This window comes from Lonchura striata, chromosome 2 (genome assembly GCF_046129695.1).
Source record: "Lonchura striata isolate bLonStr1 chromosome 2, bLonStr1.mat, whole genome shotgun sequence".
In the NCBI taxonomy this organism is placed as follows: Eukaryota; Metazoa; Chordata; class Aves; order Passeriformes; family Estrildidae; genus Lonchura; species Lonchura striata.
In genome coordinates, this window is record NC_134604.1 from 92,514,420 (window position 1) to 92,540,103 (window position 25,684).

Genomic DNA, 25,684 nt, shown 5'->3' on the forward strand with positions numbered 1-25,684 from the left:
GATATACACACACACACACATTAACTCACACCACCCCTGACTACTGCAGGCCCCTCACTCCCATTATCAAGGGTTACATGCTCTTTCTTTTCCCTTCTCATCACAGCAAGCAAAGGTGTGACAGCAGGTAACAGCAAGTCCTGCACCTGAATTTCTGAGCCTGGTAGGTGTAGCAGGTCCAACAGGATGTAACTGAGGCATCCCTTGAACCAACAGGACACAGCTCAGCCTCAAACAAAATGGCAGTGCCTTGAGGAACACCCATTTTAGAGTGCAGCAGTGAGGGAAAAGTGCAACAAAAAGTCCTGTAAACACTCAGGAAGGAGAAGGAGAGGGACAAGGTGCCACAGGTGCTGGAGAAGGCTCCCCTGCAGCCTGTATAGAACACCACAGTGAAGGTTTTCCCCTACAGCCCATGGAGGACTCCACACTGCAGCAGATGCACTGAAGGAATCTGCAGTCCATAGTGAGCCTTCAGTGGGCAGGCACATTGGCAGGAACTGTAACCCAGGATGAACCCACCTTGAATCATATCTATCCTTGAAGGACTGCCAGCCATGGAGAAGACCAACACTGGAGAAAAGCATGAACTGGGACCAGGAAAGAGGAATTGTTATAGACAAACAAAAACCCCCCTTCCCACCCTCCTGCACTGCTGCGGGGAGACTGGAAAACAGGGACAACAGAAATGGAAGAGTCCAATTCAGCCTAAGAATTAGGGTAAGGGAAAGGTGGCTTAGTTTTTCTGTTTTGAACAATAAGAAATCAGTGGTTTTTATCTCAGTGATCTTACTCTTCTCCTGTCTCCTGCTGATGGAGAGGAGTAAGAGAGTGGCTGTGTGAGGGTCTGGCAGCCTGCAATGGTCAACCTACCCCAATAAAAAACATTCGGAAAGAAAAATCCCCAAAACGCTTCAGGTGAGAAGGAAATGACAATTTCAAACTGTGTAAAATACCCATCTTTTCCAGAGAAAACTTAGAAAGTGAGACTTCCGAGAATAATTATAAACCACTACCAAATAAAGTCCTCTGTTCTAAGTATATCTCCTTAGCAAACTAAGCTAGAATAAATCTATCATTTCACACACCCAAGATGTTACTAATCCCTTCAAATGCCTTGTCCAAAGATTGAAACCATCTCTTCAAACAAATTACTCCCTGCACTTTCCTTAACCCAACCCACCATCTGGCATAAAGCCATACATGATTCTGCTACCATAAAAATCACCCCTCTCCCCCTATTTCAGGCAGCACCAACCACAAAAAGTCTCTATGACACACAACACAAATTTCTATTCAGATAAATAATGCATGTAGACATATTTCACTCACTTGATGCAGTTTCTAGTGTTTCTTGCTGTATTTCCTTTCATTATTTTCAGTCTTTGATTTCCTCAATTTCTTACATTACCTGAGCAGGTCAGGTTGCCAAAGAAAGTGCACATTTTGCAATGTAAGACAGTTAAGGTCCTCCTTCTACCTCTCTAAACAATCCTTGTTTGTTTTTTTTTTCCAGGCATCAATTTACTATTATAAAAGACCATGAAAAAGCTCTTTCAAGATGGTATTACAGCTATTAAATTGGAGAGGTGGTTATTTATATGAACAGCAAAAAATTGAAAGCAATTTCCCTTTATCTCATAGCCCACATATTAGATGAAACACAACACTTCATAGGGTAGGGGAAAAATTCATGGTTTAATTACAATGTAGCATAAACGCTTTAGTAGTGGATACCAGGATATTATTATGACATCTAAACTAGAGTTCTTCACAGACACTGTAAACAGATACTCTAAATTCCCTAAATGATTTGCATTAAAAAGGTTTATACAAAAGCAGTTATTCAATCTTTAGGATGTCATGACATGGAGAGACACATATACATCAGTAAGTACAGAGAAATGTTATGCTACATTTTGGACAGTTCAGAACTGAAAGTGCTTCACATCTATAGGATAAGAAATGGCTTCATCTCCTCATCCCTAAATGATGAGAGCAAACAAACAACCCTTTAATAGGTTAAATAAACAGTGCCCCATTTATCCATGCTTATGTAAAGTTTCCAACAATTCAGAAGGTCCATGGTGACATTTACAATCTATATACACTGTAACAAATTGTCAATGAAAACAAGTTCAGGTACTTGGTTCCCAAAAGTCAGAAGCTGCTCTCTGCACTAGAGACAAAAGCTACCTACAACATTTTCCATTTTCTGTCTCCTTTTTTTTTTTGTGTGTATGTGTATGTGTTTGTGTAAAAATTAGTCCTCCCAATCCACTTTGAATAAAACCAGTCCCTAAGTCCTGGTCATATTTAACAACTGCTTCATCCCAGTGTTTAAGGCATGTTCATTAGATGTCAATGTAGGGGTACTGTCAGAAATTATAATATCACAGGTACTAAGAGTCAGCAGATTTACATAGCAACACCACTCTTTACAATATAATGCAAAACAAATTGTTATGATGGAAGTTGTTCCTGAGTTAAAATTTGCTAAATACTACTAAGGTTAATGTTTTCCTTTCATACTTCCTCTGGAATATCCTTTCATATATGCTCAATTGAAAATTAAAAATCACTCTGAAAACACCCTGGATGTCAGAAAATGAAAATGTTAGCAAAATTCTAATTATATTTGCTTTCCCAAGTCAAAATTTGGCCATGATAGTATGCATTTGCAGGGGTTAGTATCACTTAGTTTTTAGCAAGGATATTTTCTAAATGTGAAGATAAATAAAATGTCAGTCCACAATTTTGTGCAACCACAAACATCAAGGGAAGATTTTGTTAACAACAATTAACAAATTTAAAGTTCTGTGAATATATAAACTGGTAATGTAGATGTTTTTCATTTTCTCCTCCTTTAGAATTAAAGGAAAACATTTTTAAATTCCAGGAACACAAGACACCTACAAATGTATTCAGCTTTCTAAAAGAGACAACTTCTCTACTCAGGTTATGAACCATCCATTCCCACAGAATTGTTTCTCAAGTATGTAATCACTGACAGAATTTCCTATTTAAATAAAGCTGTTCTTGACTGAAAAAAGTGGGTAGCTTTAAAAGTAGATTTTTCATTAGATTCAAAATGTGCATGACGATTCTTACAACCCAAATCATCCTGGCTCCAACTCACTAAAGTTTGTACACACGTTTGCTCAAGTCTGAGCATGACATTTAGCAGGAGCTAAAAGAGCAGTGGAAAATCAGAATGACAAAAGGTGTGAGTAAAGTCTGTGCTATACCTGCACTTCTGACTCAACTGAACACAAATCCCTCGGAAAGCTGCACTGTCTGGAGTTAAACCCAAAGTTTGATGAAATCCATAAAAACAATAAGCTTTAATGGGATTAGTATTTTAAGTGCTTCATCTGAAGCTCACTGTTTGCAATGATGTATCATCTCCTATCTTAAATACAAGAAACTGCAGTGATTGCACCTATCAGACTAGGGAATTAATGTTCCTTTATGTATTTTAAAATCTGTCAGCAGTGCAAATTACAAGTTACAGTACGATTTAAAAAATTATTTCCACATTTGTTTCCATTTAAATCCTAGTAGGACAGAAATTAGCAACATGCAAAGAAAAAAGGGTGGGAAAGGAATGACTGCTTCCACAGTATGGGAACTCCAAACAGAGAGTCTTATATAGTGGCATAGAAACAAAGCTCTGAATGAAGTCTGGCCTAGCCCATGTGTCTTATGCACAAAGGTTAGCTAAAATTTAATTGCTGTGACCATAAAATATAAATAGCAACAATTTATTCACAAAATTCTGGATTAGATTTTTTCCTTTAACGAACTGCATGATCTGTTATCAGCCAGCTGTATGTTTAAGCACAACAACAGAAAATGTACATAAACACCTAAAAATCACAGTCATAAAAAACAGGCAAGTACTTCAGTCTTTTGGTGGCCAAAGCACAATAGATTAGTCTGCCCAAACAAGTGTGTGTCTGAATGTAAATTGTGGGCATTAGATTTGTTAAAAATTGTTTCTACTGTCAATAAACAATTTCCTGTATTTTAATACTGTTCTTAAGGAACTATAAACTGTTTAAAGTAACAGGTAACAGTAAAGGATTTAAATATAGTGGTAAATAGGAAAAATAGGGGTTTAAATTTGCATGTGTGGTGAGTGGGTAATTTGGAACTACTTCATAATTATCCACAAAGAACTCTGACCTTTCTTAGGTAAGACAGTACTGCCATAAATTCTAACACTTGTGATCATTATAATAACATAAGAAAAAAACCCAACATATCAGCCCTGATACATCAATACCATATGCATTCTAAATTACAGCTATTTACATGAAAAATATATATTTAATTAAAAAGCCACTGAAAAACATGGACTTTTAGTCAGGTGCTGCACTTTCTGCAAAATGAGGTAATTTGGATGCAAACAAATTAAGTTTAGTAGAGTTCAGGATCCACAGTCTCCATGCTTAAAGTACAGATTGCTGCAGGAAATGGCTTGACTCTTTCTGTATGTTCAGAGTAAGAAATCACTAGATCCAGTTAAATCCTGTTTTATAGTGCTCTTGATGCAACACTGACTAATGTCAGAAGGCTTCCCAGCTCAGTTCTACAACTGGTCTTTCAATAGAAAGAAGAAGGGGAAAAGAAAAAGTGGTTATAAATTGGTTTCATCCCAAGATGGATCATTCATATTCTTTAAAACTTTTCTAACAAGCTTCTCCAAGTCCTTGCGCGCTCTTTGCTCCTCTTCTAATGATTTCTTCATCTTTTTGTTATCCTGTTTAACAAAGACAGAGATATTACTGGTTGGTTTGGGGGGCTTTTAACAGATCTGACTACACATACGCCATCAATTACAAACTCCGAAGGCTCTTCCCAGTAAAACCAATATTATCTGTTCAAAAGTAAAGCTTCTATTACTTCACAAGTTACACACAGGTATTTCACACAATGCAACAAAAGCTACCAAATGGAAACTGAGCTACTTCCTGTTTGTTCTTAGGAGGCCTTTATACAGCAAGTGCTAGTAACAGATGGCCACTAATCTTGAACTCTTCTGCTCAAAACTGATCAATGAGGAGTAGAGCATATTTGTTGCTAATGGAGAAGGGAAATGCAGCAGTAAGCAGACTAAATATCCCCTGTAAGAACCTCCTGTGATTTTAACTGGTTTCATTCTCCAAAAAGCTTCTTAAAACTTAATGCAAATCAACTTGCTTCATTAGGAATGCAAATAGTTAAAAGGAGTATCTTGAAAATCACTATGTTCTCTGAAAAATGTCTTGTGACTAAATTTTAAACTAGACTGATGACTACCAGCAGTCTAAGTCTGAATTTCAAGGAACACCATCTCTCCACATAAATATATTAACAAGCAAGTTCTCACTGTTTAGTGCCATCAGGTAATATTGAAACAAATGAACAAGACCACAAAGATGACAGGCACCAATCCACAGGAATGCTTACACAATTTAATCCTGTACAGGTCAAGGTAATGCTAGCAACAATAGGGAAGAAACCAGAAGGTAAAATAACATTGAAATAAGGCCCCAAGACAAGTCTAATGGTGTTTAATGAACACTGGCCTTCAATCCCAGGGTCCAACTGGACTCCCATTAGCTGTCTTTTACAGACATTTTAGAAAAAGGATTGGATCGTAAAATCATAGAATATGAGTTGGAAGGGACTCATCAAAATCATTAAGTCCATCTCCTGACCTTGCATAGGACACCCCAAGAATCACACCATGTGCCTGAAAGCATTGTCCAAATGCTTCCTGAATTCAGACAGGCTTGGTGCTGTGACCTGGGGTTCTGGGCTCCCTGGAGAGCCTGTTCTGGCAACCAACTACCCCCTGGGTGAAAAACCTTTTCCTAATATCCAACCTGAACCTCTCCTGACTCAGTTTCATGCTGTTTCCTCAAGTCCTGACACTGGTCACCAGAAGAGATTGGTACCTGCTTCTCTTCTTCCCCTCACAGGGAAGTTGTAGACCACAATGGGGTCTCCCCTCAGCCTCCTCTTCTCCAGGCTGAACAAACCAGGTGACATCAGCCCATATGGCTTCCCCTCAAGGCCCTTCACCATCCTCATGGCCCTCCTTTGGACACTCTCCAATAGTTCAATATCTTTTATATATTGTGGCACCCAAAACTGCCCCCAGCACTTGAGGTGAGGCCGCCCCAGCTCAGAGCAGAGCAGGACAATCCCCTCCCTTGCCCAGCTGGCCATGCTGTGCCTGATGCCCCCAGGACAGGGTTGGCTCTCCTGGCTGCCAGGGCACTGCTGGCTCAAGTTCAACTTGCCACTGACCAGGACCCCCAAAGACCTTTCCACAGCACTGCTCTGCAGCTCCTTGTTGTCTAGTCTTTACACATGGTCTTTACAGCCATGGTCTGTCACCTTATTAACTCCATTCCCTCCTCAAGTCTGTTAAGAAACTTGGAAAGTTCATTATTTTATATAGGAACAGATTTAAGGTAATCCTGCCAATTCAGGACCAGTTTAGGTGTATTGCCTGTGGAACAACAGCTATGAATAACTGATGGAAGCTGCTATAGGAAGGATCCCACTTTGCAGTCCGGTGTCTACACCAACCAGGACACCATGTACTCCCAGAGAGCCCTTATCTGAAAAGCCCTTGCCAGCTCAGAGATTATTTCTGCCCCTTCTCTGGCAGCAGTGGGCCAATAAATGCTTCTAAGATGAGATTGCTGAATTCCTGTTACATAAGAAAATGAAACCAGATTTTAATATGTCTTGGCTTGGAAGATGTAAGATTCTGAAGAACATCTACTTGAAAAGGCACCAGAAAAGAGAGCTGTTGCATGAAGCTCAGGAAAAAGGGGCTCTTTGTTTAAGGGTCATGGAGCTGTGCAGAGCCTCAGTGAGGTTGCACATTTATTCTTTGTAGAAAAGCAGGAGGCCACAGGAGTATTAGTGGGCTATTATTGCTGCTTTTATTATATGAATTTTGTTTTTAAAAGAACTGCCAAATTCAGCTCTAACCTGGGATATTCATTCTTTATATGCTGAACCCAGCAGAATTCAAGTATGCAACACATCAACTGTCCTATTTCAAGGAATATGCATTACATCCTTACAAATACTAGGCATGGCTACAGATGGCAAAAAAATCACATTTAAAGCCCCAGATTTGAAGAAATTTGAATATAAATCCTTTTTACATTAACACAAGAAATTTTATCCAACTTCTGGAGTCAGACTGGTAAGCAACTTCACACCTTGCATAGTGAGGAAAATCCAATGCTTCCTTTCACCAATACATTAAGCAAAGACTATATGCAGCACCATTAACATGGTTAAAACAAGCTAAGTTCTGAAGAGGTGATATTTTTATTTAATCATGGTGGATATTTAGAACAAGTGACAAAAAAGCACCCAGAGCTATTGTGAAGCCCTCATTTTAAAAAAAGCCGTGTGATAGGCACTGAAAAGGACTCTTGTCTCTGGAAATGAGCAGTTTTAAGAACTGAGCCATAGAGGTGTTCAGGTTATTTTACGATTGTATCATTTTAGAACTATAAATATCTGGTTCTATTTAGGCCTTTATTAGCATTCTCGAGCAACTATGATTTCTCAGTCCCTGTAAGCTTACTTTGCTGGTGATACAGCACAACTGAATTTGCTTAACACTTCCACCATTTCAGAAGCTGCAACATCCAAAAACAGCTTAGTAATTCACTTCAGAGAAGCAATCCTCAATGCTATTCTCAAAAGATTAATGACAACAACAGGGAGTGCTTTTTTGGCAAATGATATTTTACTTTTAAAAGTAAATCTAGTCCAAAATTCAAGCTCATGACTGTCAAAGTGAACTTGCAAGCCATATTTAATTTTATAACAAACCTTCCATCTTTTCTTTCTCTATGTTGCTATAAATGTAGCAAGTTACCAACCTGTCTTAACTCCTGCACTTCATCCTTTAATGCATATACTGTGTCAACAAGGCTTCTAAAAAGAAAAAAAAAAAGATCATGTTACAACAGCTTTCAGAGATACACATCTAAATCTATTATTAGACAAAACTGTAATTAAATGCAATTAAATAAAAAACACCCCACAATAGCTAATTTCAAACCTGTGTTTAAAAAAAAAATCTGTTTCTAATCCGGATTTATATTCAGTAAGGCAAGGGACTTGCTGCCAGCTTCTGTGACAAGAAACACCTCTCAGGCACTTATGGACCTCTGCTGGTTTCTGTATTACATCTTTCTACAACAGAACTGTAGTTTCTTTTCCAACATACACTTAATCAAAAAAGAAGAATGATGCCACATGCTAACTAGAAGGATGACACCAATTTAATACTGAAATTTGACAGCACTTGGAAAAATTATTTGCAAGTGAAGCACATCACTTTTTGGCATGGGTGGAATAGGTTGCCAGCATATACAAAGAAACCAGACATTTAAATGAAGGCCAACTGCATTTAGAGGACTGGCAGCATACTCCAAACAGCTCTATTCCAACTACAAACATACCAGACACATTCAGCTATAATGGGAGACAGGAGGAGGAAGAGTGCAAAGTTTACTACTTAAATTCATCATTCATTAAACATTTTCTTACTTCTCTTCTATAACAGTCTGACCATTACTTTTAGTTTCTTCTACAATAATTTTTTCTTCTTCTGGAAGCAGGACTTGAGGAGCTGATTCTTTACGGGAACCTGTTGTAAAAATAAATTACAAAATGAGCAACTCACAAATTCCACTGTGGCATTTTAAAGATTATTCTTTCATCACCGCATGATACACTCCCATGACCAAGGTGTACCACTTTCCATTTCCCCTTTCCCTCTACACATGAGTTACAGACACTTTTTTACTTTTGAAACCACAGCCTTACAACAACAAAAGGTTGTCTGACACCCCTACCCCACTGGTGCCATAACTCCACAGTCACTGACAGGGATGTTACACTGTTCAAGGAACAGTGCACTATTCAACCATGAGTAAAAGCTGTGCAGTTCCCCCCAGCAGACTGAGAAAGACATAGCTGTGTTTAAGTAACAGCGATTTAAGCGTCAGGGACAGATTCTGATCCCACACTGATACAAATCCAAGATATAATTCTGCTCTAAACCCATTACTCTGTCAGTAAGGAGCAGAATAGTGCTATCAAATGACACAGCAATTAAAGAAAAAATAAGTAAAAACCCTTTTCCCTGAAACACTGTAAACACCCCACTTTGTGTATGCACACATATACATGCAAATACTCCTACAGATAGCCTTTTAGTCCTACAATGCATTCCTACCAAATGACACACACTCTTTGTATTTAATAGATGTTTTAAAAAGCACTTCATGGTTTGATGATAAAAACTCAAAACATACCAACATCTTCAGAACTTTTTCCACACGTTACAATTTATAACATCGAGATAAAATGTATAGATTATAAAAACATAGTTCTGACTAGAAAAGCTACAAGTCAGAAATGTGCATCCATCATAATTCTATAAACATTATTCAATTCAGCTGCAACAAATTACAAGGGGATTTTAAAAAAAAAATGGTCTGTAAATAAACTGGTATCTAAGCATTTGTTCAGAATTCAAACACTGCAGATAAAGCACTGAAGTTCTTACATTTTTTAACTAAGACATCGGTTTTAACGAACAAGGTACACTTGTCATCAATTCACTGTAGTGAACTTTCATTAACCAGGAATTTCTCAAGTCTAATACTGTTCAAACTGATAACTTTGTACTACAGAGGACATGCTTGTCCAGAGAAATTAGTTGCTGAACAGCTGCTTTGTGCTAGCAGCACTTTTCTTTTATGGATCATGGTAAAATACAAAATATAAACAAATAAATGTTGAATAAATCACACTCATTACAAAATACTAACTTCCCAGACAGCTGCAGTCTTGAGTTCTGAACAGTGAGTTTGTAAGGATCCTATCTTAGCTGTACATGTTTAGCTATTTAAATTATTTTAGCAAACAATGACAAATGTCTTTAATGCAGAAAAAAACTTCCTTAATCTTACAGTAAAGATCTAACATATGAGCATGTGATTGTCAATATTATATAGACTAAAGAGAACAGCAGATTTGAGAAAGAATCTTGTCTTCAAAAGCAGTAAATTCTTCTTATGGAGCAAAGAAATCTTTTAAGGGTTAATACATTTCCACTTATTTTCCAGGAGCAACAATCTATAAAACAAACACATCCAAATTCTGTAGGGAGCTAAGGACACTTCCCTGTTTGTGCTGTCTGTCTCTGTAAAAAGCTCTCTTATGTTTTTTTCCAGTTAATTGCTTACTGCTCTGCTTTAGCCTTGCAGCTAACATAGAACTGGATTAAATGCTGGATTAGGAATTAGTTGGCAGCAGTTGCTACCAGATCATTGCATTTTGGGTCTCTGTAGTGATGTGGAGCACACCTCAGCCCAGCACAGGCCAAGGGAGACACTGACCAAGGGGAGAGAACTGCCACACATTTCTCACCCGTGACTCCCTCCACCCAAATGGAGCACACGCTTGTCCCTTTGTACAGAGCTGCATCCAACTGTCAGCCTGGGCAGGGTAACATGGGTCTTGCAAAGCACAAATAGCATGGAGCAGACAGCTTGACAACAAATTGTCCCAGCTGTTCAGTTACACACACATGCATGTGAAGCAGATGTCTGCAGCAGCACATCCTGATGAAAGTACAGCAGAGCACAGCACACAACCCTGCACAGACACACAAAGCACTTGAACATTATACACACAAGGAGACCTGACACTACACACAAACACACACAATGGAACACTGCTGCTGTGAACACTGACCTTCCTGTGCCACAGAACAGTAACTACTGTGGAACACAAATTCCACTCTTGCCTTCACTGCTCCAATACCCTTGGTCATACAAACCCTTATTTGTATGTCAGAATTCTTGCTGCTCTTATGGTCCGTACTTATGTAAAAACCCCCACACTTTCTCCTTGATCATGGTTTGGGTTTTGTGAGTTTTGAAGGGTTTTTATTTATAGTAGATTTTTTTTTTCCTAAACCCCACAAATACAAGCTAAGTATCAAAGATACAAACACTCAGTACATCTATCCTGCCACAAAGGATCCGGTCATCAAATGAGTACATGCACAGTAACATCAGACATGAGGTGTCAAGTTCTAAAGGCAAAAGAAAGCTATTTCAAAATCCTTTTCTGCACCATTTATGCCAGCAGCTATACTTTTTTTAAGATTTTTTTTTTTTTTTTTGCAGTTACACATTTGGAAGTAACTTCAGTAACTTCACTGGCACTCAGCAATGTCCCCTAAATTCCACCTTGTGCCTTCATCAAACTCTTTAGGTCTACTCCCTGTGCAACCATTTCCCTCTGCAAAAGCTACAGATATAGGACATGACGAGAGGGTTGTGTTACAGTTCAGTGGTCACTTCCCACTGAATTAATACTGAAAGATTGTGCAGTCTAGGAAGTTCATACAACTCAGATAATCCTAAACACCTTTGAGACATACTCCACATTTTCATGAAATAGGGTGGAAGAACTAAGTTACTTTAGTTTGCCATATCTGCTATTTCTCAATCCAAAGCATCCCAGTTTCACACTGAATTTTATTACAAGACACTATTCCAAGTCAGAAAGGTCAAATGACTAATGACTATATTTAAATTCAAATGACTGCCCAATTGAGACAACATAACCACAAGTACTAGTCAGTTAGTTTGTAGGGGTTTTTCATGTGGTGATTTGTTGTTGTTTTTTTGGTTTAGTTTGGGTTTGGGGGTTTATTTGGTTTTTTGTTTTTTGGTTTTGTTTTTGGGGTTTTTTTTTGGGTTTTTTGTTTTGTTTGGATTTTTTTTTAAAGATGGACACCCTGCACCCCATGCTACACAAAACAGGGTTTCATTTAGTTTGGGGGATTTTTTGGAGGGGGTGGGTATTGAGGGAAACAAGGTAGATGGGAGGAAAAAATATGTTTGATAATTACTTCAAGACTAGCAAATAAATATTAAGGCCAAGTAAGTTGCCATCACTTCTCAATAGGGAACTCTTAAAATGAGGGTCTTGGAAGAATGACCCCACTGTTTAGAAGTCTGTTGAGTAATTAAGGCAAACAACTGACCACTACAATAAGATTCAATTAAGTTTCCATAAATTAAATTCTATGAAAAAAATAAAGGTGTCTATTCAATATCAATACCTCTCAGCCTTAGAGTGGAGAATAAAGAATTACAATGCTTTTTGACAAAACCATACCCTAAATTATAGGTTTAGCAAATAAAGCCTCCAGAGTAAAGCCAGGAACAACACAGCCCACCTGACATTCAGAACAGGGCTACAGGCCTTAGCAATGCCCCTACATAATGTGGTAGAACACCTGACATACAAGAATAGGCTTGTGAGGAACAGCCCCCTGCTTTTGGTTTCCAGGCTCTGATTCCCTTTCCAGCTAAATCAATCAGTCTAAAACAAGCAAGCAGTTCTGAGCATTTCTAGAAATAAGGAAAGCTGGAACATGCTTGGGTATTTGCATGGTTTTCAACTTCATAACAAAAGTTCACTTTATACCTGCCTGAAACAGGTAGTGTCACTCCTAGCCCTGGAGTATGGTCTTAACACCAAACAAAGAAGAGACTACAGCAGAGACTGAATGTCACAGAGGTTCTAACTGATGTCTGTTTGCAATCCTCACTCAAAACCTCAGCCTTTATTCACTCTTCCCCAAAAAGAGCATGACATCTTCCAGAATGGTTGACACAGAGTCAACCCCCCTGCCATGGGCAGAGACACCTTCCCCTAGACCAGGCTGCTCAAAGACCTGTCCAAACAGGCCTCGAGCACTCCCAGGGATGGGGCATTCACAATTTCTCTGGGCACCATGCTATTTTTATATGGCACCATCCTGGCTCCTGACAAGCTAGGCTTCAAAAAGAGCTGTACTAGTAAACAGCCTAGTCCCTTGTTTTGAATCATTTAGCAGAAAAATATAAAGGCAGCTCAGAAGTTTTGCAGAAGGGAAGAATGAAAAGTGGGATGAAATTCAGAAACCTTTCCACTTTAACTGGACATTAAGTCTCTGCCTATGTCCAAAGACCTTGTCTGTCCAGGAAACATGTCAGCCAAGAGTAAAATGGAGGTGGGTATTCATATCATCTGCCTAAAGTAGCTAATTTCAGGGCATTAGTGAAAAGATAGCTTTCCCCAGTCAACCAAAAACAGCTTCCTCCAGCTAGCAAAAGGGAGAAGGCTCATAGTCATAGAAGACTATGAGTGTCCTAGTTTAAGGTATGGAAGTCAGATGTGTGGGGATGGTGGCAATTTCAAGAATAGCACAGCATTATCTGAGCCATGAGCAAAGACTCTGTTGCACAGTTTTTAAGTATTGTGGTTTTCATCACTTCATCATACCTTTACTGTGATTAGGAGAGGTAAAGAGGGGAACAAGGTAGGGATAAAGAGCAAAAGTTTGAAACAGTACTTGTAAACATACAATTCTGTTTTTCACCAATTTTACAAGCTAAGAAGCTCCCAGAAATTAAATTTACTTGAGTTTCAATGACAGGAGTGTGACTTGCCACTGAAAAGCAAGTTTGTGTATACACAACTGGCATGTACAGATATGTACATTTCCTAGTGAAGCAAATGTTAGAGAAAAAAAAATTACGTGTAATTTAAAATATTTAGTGTGCCACTGTATTTGTTATATTAAATATGTTAAAGCAGATGAGCAGACTGCCAAATTAAACTTCTCTTAATAAATTTTTCATAATGTCCTAATACAAAAAAATTCTAAAAATGCAGCTTCCAGACTCTGTATATGTTGTTGGGATTTAAAAACTGGAAAAATCTGTGCTACAGATCTGTCAAAATCAAAAGCGTATCCTTTACTATCTTTGTACAGAAAGCACAAATCAGAAGCCAGATATCAGCTAAATTTTAGTTCATTGTATAAGATACACCATTGTTTTCAAATTCTTAGGAATAAAAAAAAAAGGTTTGGTCATGAAGTTCTGTCTTTTTTTTAACTAATAAAGAATCACAAACAGGAACAAAACCCCACATGACTCAGATGACTGATTTAGGCAGTTTACAGCAATATGATGAGTAAAATGGAAACAATTAAAGTGGACCAAAATATAACTTCATATGTGTTAGTCATGTAAGAACAGAATGAATAGCTTGAGAAGACAAATCCACCATCTGAAGACATGGGAGATTTCTAAGACAACATATGGAAAGAGCTACTCCACTAAACTGCCTGTATTTTGTTAACCAATACAAAAACTTCCAAGCACATGGCTGCAGCACTAGAGCTGCTACAATCACAGCAAAACAAAATTATGACCTTGTAATAGAGGGGGCTTGATAATCTGATGTAAACATTTTAGCACATATATTAGCTTACTGATGTAAATTCACTCATATGTAAGTATCTTTTAAGTAGAAACACTAAAGATAACTCTTGCTTTTAAGAGAAAAATGTTGTAACATTACATCATGAAAACACATAAAGTTATATACACCCTTAGTATATTCATAAAATTTCTTTCTGGCAATAGGACCTGCAAAAGTAGGTTTTAGATTGTTCCAATAATTCAGCCCATGCTTCTACTGAGAATATACCAACAAAAAAATTCTAAAAAAACCCAGCAACAAAAAACAACAAAAACCCCACAACAAAAAATCAAAACAAACAAACAACAAAAAAACCCCCAAAAAACCTAAAAGGAATAAAATAAAATAAATTTAACAGGAGAGGAAGGTGACAGAAAAACAATCTATACATGGCAATGTCTCTGGAATTATTTTTACAAAAATGAGGATATAGAAGAATACATACTTCCCATTACATTGAATTTCCTGTAGATGTCAACTACATTAAACAAAGATCACACATTTATGTCAAAATAGGTCTTTCATGTCAGCATTTGATCACTCTGGGAAGAAAGGAGGAAGAGAAAGGAGGCATAGGGAGAAGAGGATGTGTTAAGTTCTGCTGTCCTTTCCCCCTGTTTAATAATTAAATATTAAAGTCACAGTCTAGCAAATGCAAAATTTATTTCAACTGTACATAACAGATGTCCTTTTCATATAAAACAAAACACTTAATTGAGATATGCAACCACAAACAATAGGCATACTGTACAGTACAATGAAACATTCAGATATACATCCATTTTGCATTTTCCAAAGGCAGTCACCTACTAAAGATGGCTTCTCCCATTCACAAATGAAGTGCACAATATATATTACTCTTTCTATGTTTTACGTCACTATATACACAGTACTGTGTTTTGGCAAGATTATGCAAAACACCCAATCAATATTGGTTGGCTTCAGCTTATGGTAAGTACTAATTTATATGGAAACACTGCATAAGCCATGAGAAGAGGGCCTGGCAATGGCTTGAACCTACCTTCCAATTCAGGTTCTTCATCCTTCCAGTGTATTTGTAACTGTACACATACAATTTACAGAATTGCATAAACATAAGGTACCGTTATTACCATGACTAAAGTTTCACAAAAATAGAAACACTGAACCTTTGGACTGAATACCATCATTTCCACATTTGTCCTTTTTTTGTTTCAAGCATTTTGCATCAATACTCCTGATCAGTTCACAACAATTTACAGCCTGTAACATTGAAGACGTAGAATGGTTTTAAATGTACTGTGATGTTAATATGAGAATACACAATATGAGAGATCCTAATTATGATAGTACCTAATGACATAAATGCTACAATAATTAAAGGTGGTAAACTGTCAAAGCTTTGGTGCTTAAAAAGTCAAAACCTTCAGATCTGGATAACAAGTCTTTCTGTGAGATAAGGAAAGTTCAAGTGCAACAACTGTATTACAAACTCATATTTACACTATATAACATGAAACAGACATAAAGGAATTACCATTTATCCAGTGCAGAAAACATTATTCAACTAGAACACCACATCATAAGAAACAGCAAAAAACAATCCATACTTTCCATATATGTTAAAAAAACAAAGCAAAAACTGACTGAAAAGAAGGAGGGAGTGAAGTGGGTTACAAATGTGCTGTGAAATGATATGGAGCACATATACTTATTTCTCTAAGCAAGACTCCTCCATTTGCAAAAGGTTCAACATACACAAGCTCCTGGTCACTACATTAATGTATGACCAGCAGTAAAGTGTACCCCTGAAAACCCTCCTTGGTAACCACTACAACTTTTGTTAGTCACATTATAGAATGCCAACAACAGTGAGAGAGGATAAAGCAGGGGATCAAACAAGACTGAATGTAAATTGAAGACATGAACTGCCTTGAAACACCTTCTCCACACTGACCACCTTCTGGAATCATGCATGCCTAGCAATTGCAACATTCTGATCATGTAACCTGCAGAAAGGTATTGATTACCTTTTAAACAGTGTGATCAAGTTCCCAGGCTGCAGTTAAATTTCATCACGATTACTCTGAACTTGTTCACAGAGTAGTATCTGAACACTGGATAACACGCTTACATGAAAAGTGATGAGGGTATTGCACTTGGGAACCCTGGCAAAACTGAGAACTGTTTCTGACCTTCTATCACTTTCACCACACTTTTCCTTAATGCTTACAAATTTTGGAAAACATGCCAGTTTTGTTTTGATGCCAATTACTTTAGCAACAAGACAGAACACAGACACACAGTTCACCCCAGCAGTGCCCCAGGTGTAAGTTTGAGACCTTCAGCTGTCACAGCACATCACAGTTCTCTGAAAAAGCCAACATGACTGTAAGTGAAGAGCTGCTGCTGAAAACAAACCTGCTTATGAGAGAAGTTACAAGACACAATAAAATCTGTCATAGACATGCTCCAAACAGTACAACCCAAAAGCCAAGCATTCTATTATTCAGAACTTCAAACAAGCCAATTTGATCACAGCTGTACCTAGAGTTTCAGATGCTGAACACTGGAGCCTCCATCAGGGGAATCATTTTCCTCTCGTCTTTTCAAGAAGAATGGTCAATTGAGAGTTGACAGTTGTGTATTTTAACAGGCAAGTAACATCTAAACCCTGCTTTCTGCCACACTACTGCACACAGTAAAGTGACAGTATGACCACAGGTAACATGAGAGTACCAAAACACTGCATGTAATGAGCATGGACTGCCAGGTTTTCATGACAATTGCTGGACTGGGGTGGGGAAAGAGCAGCAAGGTCCTTCATATAAACATTTTAAGCAATGAGCAAAAGACAGCAGTATAAAACCAGAAATTTTTATGGATTAGCAAATGCTCTTCCAAACAAATAGGCCAGATACGTGAATATGTGAATGATTTTACAGCTCTTGTACAGCTTATTTTAAAGCTGCATTTCACTTACTCTACCAGCTATGTATTTTGTTAATAATATGTAGGAAATCCAACCACTACCACTAAGGTATTTCCATATATCTGGCACTCAGCTCTCAAACCAGTATGGCTTCAGTACAAAATATAAAAATGTGCTTATCCAAAACTAAAAAATAAAATAAAGGACCTGTTACTACACTGACCAAGTCAAAAGAAAAAAAAAAAAAGACCATTCAGAGCTACAAATTAACATCTGTCAGTTAAAAAACTCTCAAGAAGTATCATCCTTAACAGGATATACACTTTTTAGAATGACTTATTGGTATGCGTACTGAATTGACAATAGAGCCTTCCACCAGGTATAACTGAAGTTTCAGGAGCTCCCTCAGAAGTTGTTAAAATATCACATTAAAGAGACAAGGAACAGCAAGAAAACATCTAAGAAAAGCAGGCTGTGATACAACAAGCATTTGTTAAGAAAAAGCTCAGAAGTGCATTAGTTCTGGTGAGAGATATATGAGCAACAGCTCTTACGAGATGTAGACCCCATTCTGTAACTATGGGCTGTCCATATACTGTCATAGTCAGAGTCTTCTGAGAGGTCTGAAGGCTCCAAACGAGAAAGACTACTGCGACGACCCAAGGAGTCTAGACTTGATTGGTCATCATCAGCCAAGACGTGATTATGCATCAGGTCAGTGCCTTGCCATGCTAAGGATGTATAGGTGAAATGAAATGGTGGATGTGGATAGGCAGAGGTGGGATGAGGAGGAGAACGTAAGGAATAGCCACAACCAAACACATGAAATAAAAGCAAAAAGGTGATGGGAAGAGAAGGAAAAGAGAAAATATTGTTAAAAAGGCACCAAAGTTGGTTTTTTTTTTTTTTTTCAAATTTGTTTGGGGTTTAGCTATAAATTCACTCAGCACATAATGTTTGAACGGTTACAATACAATTTTGATGTAGTTTTTAAGTTTCTAGGCAGTCTCAGTTGAGAATTTTGAGTAACAAAATATTGTTTGAAAGTAGGATTTTTTGAAGAGGAAGTCAAGTTCTTTAGAAATACAGAGTCAGTTCTGGTCTGGGGAGGATTTGACTGGGCACAGAGCAGAAAACAAACACAGTAAGCCAGCATGATCCAGCACCAATGTGAAAAGCAACAGCCCCTTCCCCATCACACATCTGTACCTCATCCTTTCCCTCACTTGCAATGACACAGTCTTTTGTACAGCTGCTTCATGAGTCAGGTCAGGAAACAGCTTCAGATGAAAAAATCTTTTGTAAGGTTAGTTTTTTCAAGCAGGTAATTTTCCCACCAGCTCACAACACAGCCAACAGAAGTGCTTGTGTCACCACTGTGAAGAGGAAAATGAAGGGGGAAAAAGAAAAGCAAAGGTTCTCATGCAGAGCAGGGCTGCTGATTACTAAATCAGCAGCAACATCTTGCACCCATTGAAGGAGACTGTCAAAGTACATTTTTTTTTCTGTGCCCATACCCCTCATTATTTGTTAAACCATGTGTCAAATTAACTGTCAGAAAAACATGGCCAAGAGCCTAACAGTGACACAGCCTAGCCCATTCTGACCCCTCACACACTTCTTCCTACACATCTGAGTCCACCCCTCCAGCTAAATACTTTGAGATCTCTAGGGTCGTTGTTCAAACATAGTAAGGACAGTTTTTTAATTTTTCAAAGCCTGACAATATCCAAGGATTGAAGCCATGTAAGTGGCCATGTTATGAGCCACCATACACATGATATCACAGAGGATTTTAAGTCTTCCTTTGAAGCAGGAATGCAAAATAAGCTCAGTGTTCAAAAAGTACAAGAAAGTCAGACTCTGCTCTTTCATTTCCAACTACCTACAAAAATTAAATCCCACTTTTTTCCACCCAAACAACTGATAAAAAGCTGCTCTGCCACCTCTAATGCCACACCTTACCAGTTTATACTGGTGCCACAGCTCTGCTGTACTGACACTGCCAAAAGCAGCAGATGAAGGTGCAGTAAGGGAATTGCCCAGTGAGTGCTGTGAGGGACAGGAGAATAATAACTGGGAGGTAAGAATGGAGTATGTAAAAAACAAGCATACTTCACAGATGGCAGACAACTCTCTCATTCTATTATTCTACACTGACTACTGCTCCAACAGAAGCAATTGCAACTTTATTGGTTCTTTTCCCATTTCCAATTCCAGTTTACAAATGGACCTTCTGAAACATAGCCTTATGTGACAACACTATGCTTTCCAAACAAAGCAGCTGTGTGCCTAATCAATAAAAAAATTGTTTCTTGCTGCAATTAAGAGCAAATAAAAGCTGCTGACTTCTGATGTATGCAATGATACCCACAGCACTATGTATATTTCTTAAATATACATAGAGAGGAAAAATAGGCAAGCAAAAAAAATCATATCCATTTCATATCTGCACACACACACTACTGTGCAAGTGCAAATGTTTTCCCAACCATTTCTTGTCACATTATCCTTGGAAATAACAGATCACAGTTGAGGTGTTTAGATGGCAATAATCACATTTGATTTTGTTTGGAACAACAGTATATCTTCAGAACTTTGAACTCATTTATTCCCTTTATCCAATTAAACACACTACTTTAATGACTGTAGGACTATAAAAAGATTAGTATTAATAAAAAAATAGTAGTAGTTGATTTAATGATCTTGGAAATCTATGGTTTGTTAAGACAAAAATTAAGGCTTTTGTTGTTACTTGAGAAGTTTTAGCAGTCTAATATAGCTGCCATATTCCCATTGTAAGTTACATAGGAATACAAAGTAGCTGTGTCTTTTTCAAGGTGGCAATAGCATATAAACATGTATTAGGAAAATTCAAGAACTAAGTCTGCAATTGTGTTTTAAGATTTCAACTGTCAGCACAAAGTGCTTTTGCTTGGAAGCAAAACAGGCCTAGAGCACTATAGGCAGCAGTAGGAGTGATTAATATTGCAAAATTTAAATAGCTTTAGTGGACAAGAAATTATGATGTCCAGTCTTCTAGTTCCAGCAAAACCAGCCAAGTACTTCAAATTCTTTATACTGTGTTCCAAGGATCTCCAAATTAAATTTGTATTCAACAGTGCAAAAAGGAACAAACGCAACAGCATTTTCTCCTTCCTTGTGTAAATGGAACACATGCTGGTGGACTCCCCTGCTTTGAGCAATGTTTTACTTACAATACAGAGGAACTCCACATGGCAACCTTGATTTGGATTAAATGAAGTAGGACCCCAGAGGCACGTTACAGGTTTTCAATATGCTAGGTATTGATCTGAGAAACTAAAAATGGCTTTAGGCAACACACATCTGAGAACAATTTCTCCTGAAATTATGAGATGGGATTCAAATTTGTAATTAATACTAAAAACAACTAGTGGCAATCAAATTAAAGAAATTTTATAGGTCTAGGTTACTTTTCCATGGACAAAGCCTTTGTTGAACAGAACACAACAAAAATACAGTCCTTCAAAATTACAATGACTTCTTCATTCCTCCTACTTACCAGCATCTTGAAATTTATCTAAAAGCATACTGATTAGCTGTTATATTCAGTTCAGACAACTCTTAGTCATGTTAAAGCTTTAGTACAATTTTAAACTATGACAAGTAGTTACATTTGGGTTTTTGTTATTTTGAATTGTTTCAAAATACTGAAAAAAATTATAATCTCTAACCATGTTCCTTGGCATCCAATACATAAACACCTGGCATTGATGTTAAACCAGAAACAGGTTATTATAATTTGCAGGTCCAGCTTGCTACTTGCAAAGGGTTGAGAATATACAGCACTCTCTTGCAAACTATCTTATTTGTGTTTTAGTTAGAAAGCACTGAAATGGGTAGAAATGGCTAACTTACTTGAATTTAATGTTTGACGTGTTTTGGCACTTGTGCAATATGCTTCTATGACTTTAAGAATTTGAGCATCTTCTTCTAAAGCAGCTGTACCTAGAATCAATGGGGAAACAGAATTTTAAACATGGGCATGTTTCTTAATATAGAAAAGTCTTTGTGAATCAGTACAGTTTGGTTGAGTCCAAAGTTCAGCCTAATCAACCCTTTAAAATTATTTTAATCATACCATTTTAAAAATAAAACTTCAATGAACAAAAGTAACAGTTTAAAAAGACAAATACTATTTTGAAATGCTTAGAAATAATTCAGAGTAACCACCCACACAGTCAAGATATTTTCTGAGCATCTGATGTTGTACAGAATGTGTTTTGAAGTGTGAGGACAATCATTCTAAAGTAGTCATTTTACTGAAAACCCCTATATACTCAAGTTATTATATAATAACACACATTTCAGTATGCATACTATTCCATTATTTAATCAAAGATAATCAAGAAACAGAATACTAATTCACAGAAAACATCTTGAAAACGTTTTTTGCATTTGTGTGAATATGTGTGTTCGTATATATATATATATATATAAATAAAATCAAATTCACCCCTTTCAACAGCACATAATTGAAAATAGCACTCAGGATTAAAAGCATCATTTCAGTCCAGTGTGCAGAAGGGAAGATGCTGCTATCATGTACCTATATCTGTGAAAAGTGACTACCCTAAACTACTCAGACTTCAACACAGAAACAGCACTACTGAACAAATTTAACTATTCAAGCTTAACATGGCAACATTTTCCAAAGGTAAAGCTGCACAGCAAATCACATTGGGTGATTCAGTAAAAATAGTGTCAAATTGTTCACTCACAATAGAGTGAACCTCTACCATTATTAGTTGAGATTAAAGCAGAAGTCTCTGTGCAAGGAAAGACACAAGGAAATTTGTTGTTTTAAAAGCATTTTTCCTCCTTTCCCCTGTGAAATAGCTAGGTTTGAAAATGTCCTACTACATGAATCTGAGCAGCCTTCAACATCAAAATAAAGTTGTATTATCTGCCAGCCAATGCATCCTGTTGGGTTTTGTAGTTTATTATCACCAGAACAAAGCCAACTTTCCAAACATTTGTTGGGACAAATGCTAGCTACTGCAGAAATTATCTTGACCCGATATAATTTTCATACAGCTTAAGAGATGCAGGAACTCCAAAGTATGGGTTATCCCTCTTTCAAGGCAGGAAAAATAATTGGATTTTGTAGTTAGTTAGAATGCAGCACCATATAATTACAGTAGCAAGGCATTTACTTATGAAATAGCATTTTGAAGGCAGTTGCTTGAAACATCTCAGTTGTTTTGTCTGTTGAAATGCTAATTTGACACAGCAGTTCACAAAACATAGCCCACATATTCTCTGGATTCCTGAGAAGGGAAGTAACAAAACCCAGACCTCTCTATCAATATGCTTTAAGTTCAATAGAAGTGGGAAACTTTTATAGATCCACAAAAAAAAGTTGAGAAAGTTGAAGGAACACTAACAGAAGCTTCTAATTACTGATTAGGGAAGATGAATACCAAGAACCTGTAAGAAACACTCTTTGACTAAAAGCTACCAAAAAACACTTTTCAATAAAAGTTAGCAGATCAGGAGTAGAACAATGCATTTGCAAGGTTCAGACTCCTTCCTTCCCCCAGGTAAAAACCCTTAGCTTCTCCCATTGTGTTCTTTAACAATTGTTAAACCTGCAAGTTGACAGCTTCATCATTATCATCACAACTACTGAATCTCCATTCTCCGACATCTGAAATGATACTGTATTACACCGCTTTCAATTTTCATAAACAGATGCCTTGCTGTAAGGACAAAACATCCTGAACTACAACATCCACCTGCACATCCAAGAACAGAACACCATTCTACTCACTACCTTAGCCTTTGCCATATGAAATTCACAGAACATTCAGAAGGACTAACACCTCAGACAAACCAAGAGCACCCTGAGGAAAAGCTTTTTCTCTCCAATCCTACATAAGCCTGTGAGAGACAACTGCCACAATAACACACTTCATGCACTGAACACTCATGGCACAGACTATCTTAAAAAGCCCATGAGCAAAGGACAGACACAGAGAAGCAAAAGCTATAGCAAAAATCTGTCCAGTAAAACACCCTGTCTTTTATTGACACAAGTAATCAGATTATTCATTGACACACATTTCTAAGAATTACAGCAACACTAACAAGTAAGTGAATACTGTGTTTGCTTTATTAACATTAATACTCCCTCCACTTCAAATTATCCCAACATCCAGATTTTAACCTCTCTCTTTCTGTATATTCTATCAGATCAGTGTTTTTCTTCAGACTTCAGGCAGCCTAAATATCTGCAATTTATTTAGATATAGACATGAGCAAATGACTTTATTTACAAGAGATAAGAGAATCCTAGAAGGATTGTGGAAGCAACTTGTCTTCAAATCAGCAGCAATAACCAGCTTTCCAGTACCCAGGACAACAGAGGCTCCTACCAAGATCAAGTAAGGAACACAGCTACAAAGTATTCTGCAAGAGTGGTTCAGCATCTTCACCTTGTTGTTTACAGTACTAAAAGACAGGTTTACCTCACTGAACTTCCCCTGGCTCTCTAGTGAACCTATCTTCCTTCTGTAACAAACAGAAATAGGCACTTCGCAATCAGTAAAGCTCTACAAATGCCATCGTGGCACAAGATGACTATAACAAATCATCCTCTGGAGATATCTACCCCTCTGCCCTGACATGAGAGAGGAAACCAGGTGACTTGCTTACACTGTACACCTAACTCTTACAGAATTTAAACTGATGTTAATTCCACCCTTTGTATTATGCAGATATTTGTTCAAGTCTCTCTTACTTTTTCTCAGTGCAAACTCTTCATCTGATGGCTTCCGCTCTGGCTTGCGTTTGGGAAGCAGCTTTTTCATGGTTTTAGGGCTTTTACTGAGATCCTGTATAGGAAAAATAAAAAGTAAAGCTTCTAGACAGCATTTCAAGATTTTAACTTCTAAGATGCATACAGGAATTACTAACTAAAAAACTTAACAGCACCAAAATTCAATTTACTAGTATTTTTTGCCATGTTCAATTCACTTGAATTGGCTGATTTCCTCTCTACCCTTTCTCTAACTACACACACATCCAAGTATTTTGTCTGTTCTATTAAGAGAATAAAACCTGCTGCAAAGGCATCCAGCCTGTTTGGGATCTAGAGTGAAGAGAAGAGGCAGGAATACCTTAACAGGTCTTTTTCCTGAACAGCTGAAGAGACAACCCATTTCACTTGTCTAGTGGGAAGCAAGTAAAAAAGGACCTAACAAGGAAGTTTGGCAGGTACTATAGCTTTCAAAGCCAAAATTTCTGAAAGTTTAGGTCTGTTTTTACAGAGGTCTACAGGAAATAAAACCAAAACCCAACATAATAAACAAATGAAAACCACAAAGAAACAACAAATCCAGCAGCAATTCTGCACAAAATGTGGTCATAGTAATTTACAGGAACAATACTAAGTTTCAGGTACAAAAGGAAGATGCTGCTCTACTTTTTACCTTAAGGATACTATACATCTTCTGTGAAAATACAGAACAAGAAAGTAAAAAGGTGATTGAGCAGGACCTACCAAAGTTGATCAAGATAGGTTTTGGACATTATTGTATGTTAAACACTATAAAAATTATTGAAATATTAATACATTGGAGAATTTAGTGGCCTACACATGAAAGTATAACAGGATTTCAAGTTAAATGACAAAATAAGCATATAGTACAGCCAAAGTGATACCGCCAAACAGAAGAATCTCTTACGGCAGCTAAGTTTCAATACAAATACTGCACTGCGATCAAATCTCACTTTTCCCGTTGTTTACAAGATTTACAAAATTAAAGGAAAGTCACATGCACACAGCCACCATAAAAAATGTACAGCTTCCTACTGGAGGCCTGCCCCACTCTTGTTTCCTGGCCGCTGCAGCTCACCTCTTTATAGCACAGAGCAGCCGAAGGCCGCAGGGGGGGCGCGGGCCGCAGGCAGCTCAGGCTCCACGGCTTGGGCGTCTTGGGCGGTTCCAGCGGTCCCCAGTTGATTGTGGTGTGTGGAGTCCCATGATGCGAGGGATGAGGGAGAGTGTGGTAGGCAGGAGTCAGTGGTATTGGCTTGCTGTCTGAATGCTTGCTGGAGGGAGTCACTGGGTGGGAAGGAAGCTGTCAAACATGATGGAAAAGGAAAGAAGGCATATTATCGTAATGGAGACATAGTGTCTTCAAGGACTGGTGAAATAATCCACTTGCTATAGCATTTCTGTTTATTACAGCTGGCCTTCGAAAAACTTTACACTAAATTATTTTTTGGAAAAAAGGAGCTTAAATTTTTTATTGTCTACCACATACAGAGTACAAACTAAAGATAGAATAGCCTTGCTCCCACTTCTCTCACCACTAAGGGTGGAGCTGAATTTAGAACCATTCATATCCAACA

The 25,684-nt window shown here is 37.7% G+C and overlaps 1 protein-coding gene across 5 annotated transcripts in view; it reads right to left on the reverse strand.

Annotated features, from left to right (window-relative positions):
- Positions 1 to 1,679: 1,679 nt before the first annotated feature.
- The window catches only part of ARHGEF7 (Rho guanine nucleotide exchange factor 7), a 115,875-nt gene continuing 91,870 nt past the window's right edge, over positions 1,680 to 25,684 (reverse strand). For 3 of the 5 annotated variants that reach the window (XM_021545597.2, XM_021545600.3, XM_021545602.3), the window contains 7 exons: positions 25,186 to 25,410; positions 24,069 to 24,162; positions 21,185 to 21,274; positions 17,839 to 18,015; positions 8,581 to 8,680; positions 7,908 to 7,962; positions 1,680 to 4,765 (listed from right to left, as the gene is read on the reverse strand). In XM_021545597.2, the coding sequence (XP_021401272.1) occupies positions 4,643 to 4,765; positions 7,908 to 7,962; positions 8,581 to 8,680; positions 17,839 to 18,015; positions 21,185 to 21,274; positions 24,069 to 24,162; positions 25,186 to 25,410 (864 nt within the window). In that variant the 3' untranslated portion in view covers positions 1,680 to 4,642. Of the gene's footprint in view, positions 4,766 to 7,906; positions 7,963 to 8,580; positions 8,681 to 14,818; positions 14,916 to 15,394; positions 18,016 to 21,184; positions 21,275 to 24,068; positions 24,163 to 25,185; positions 25,411 to 25,684 lie in introns of those variants that run through there. The other 2 variants (XR_013339522.1, XM_021545598.2) reach the window with 2 other exon arrangements.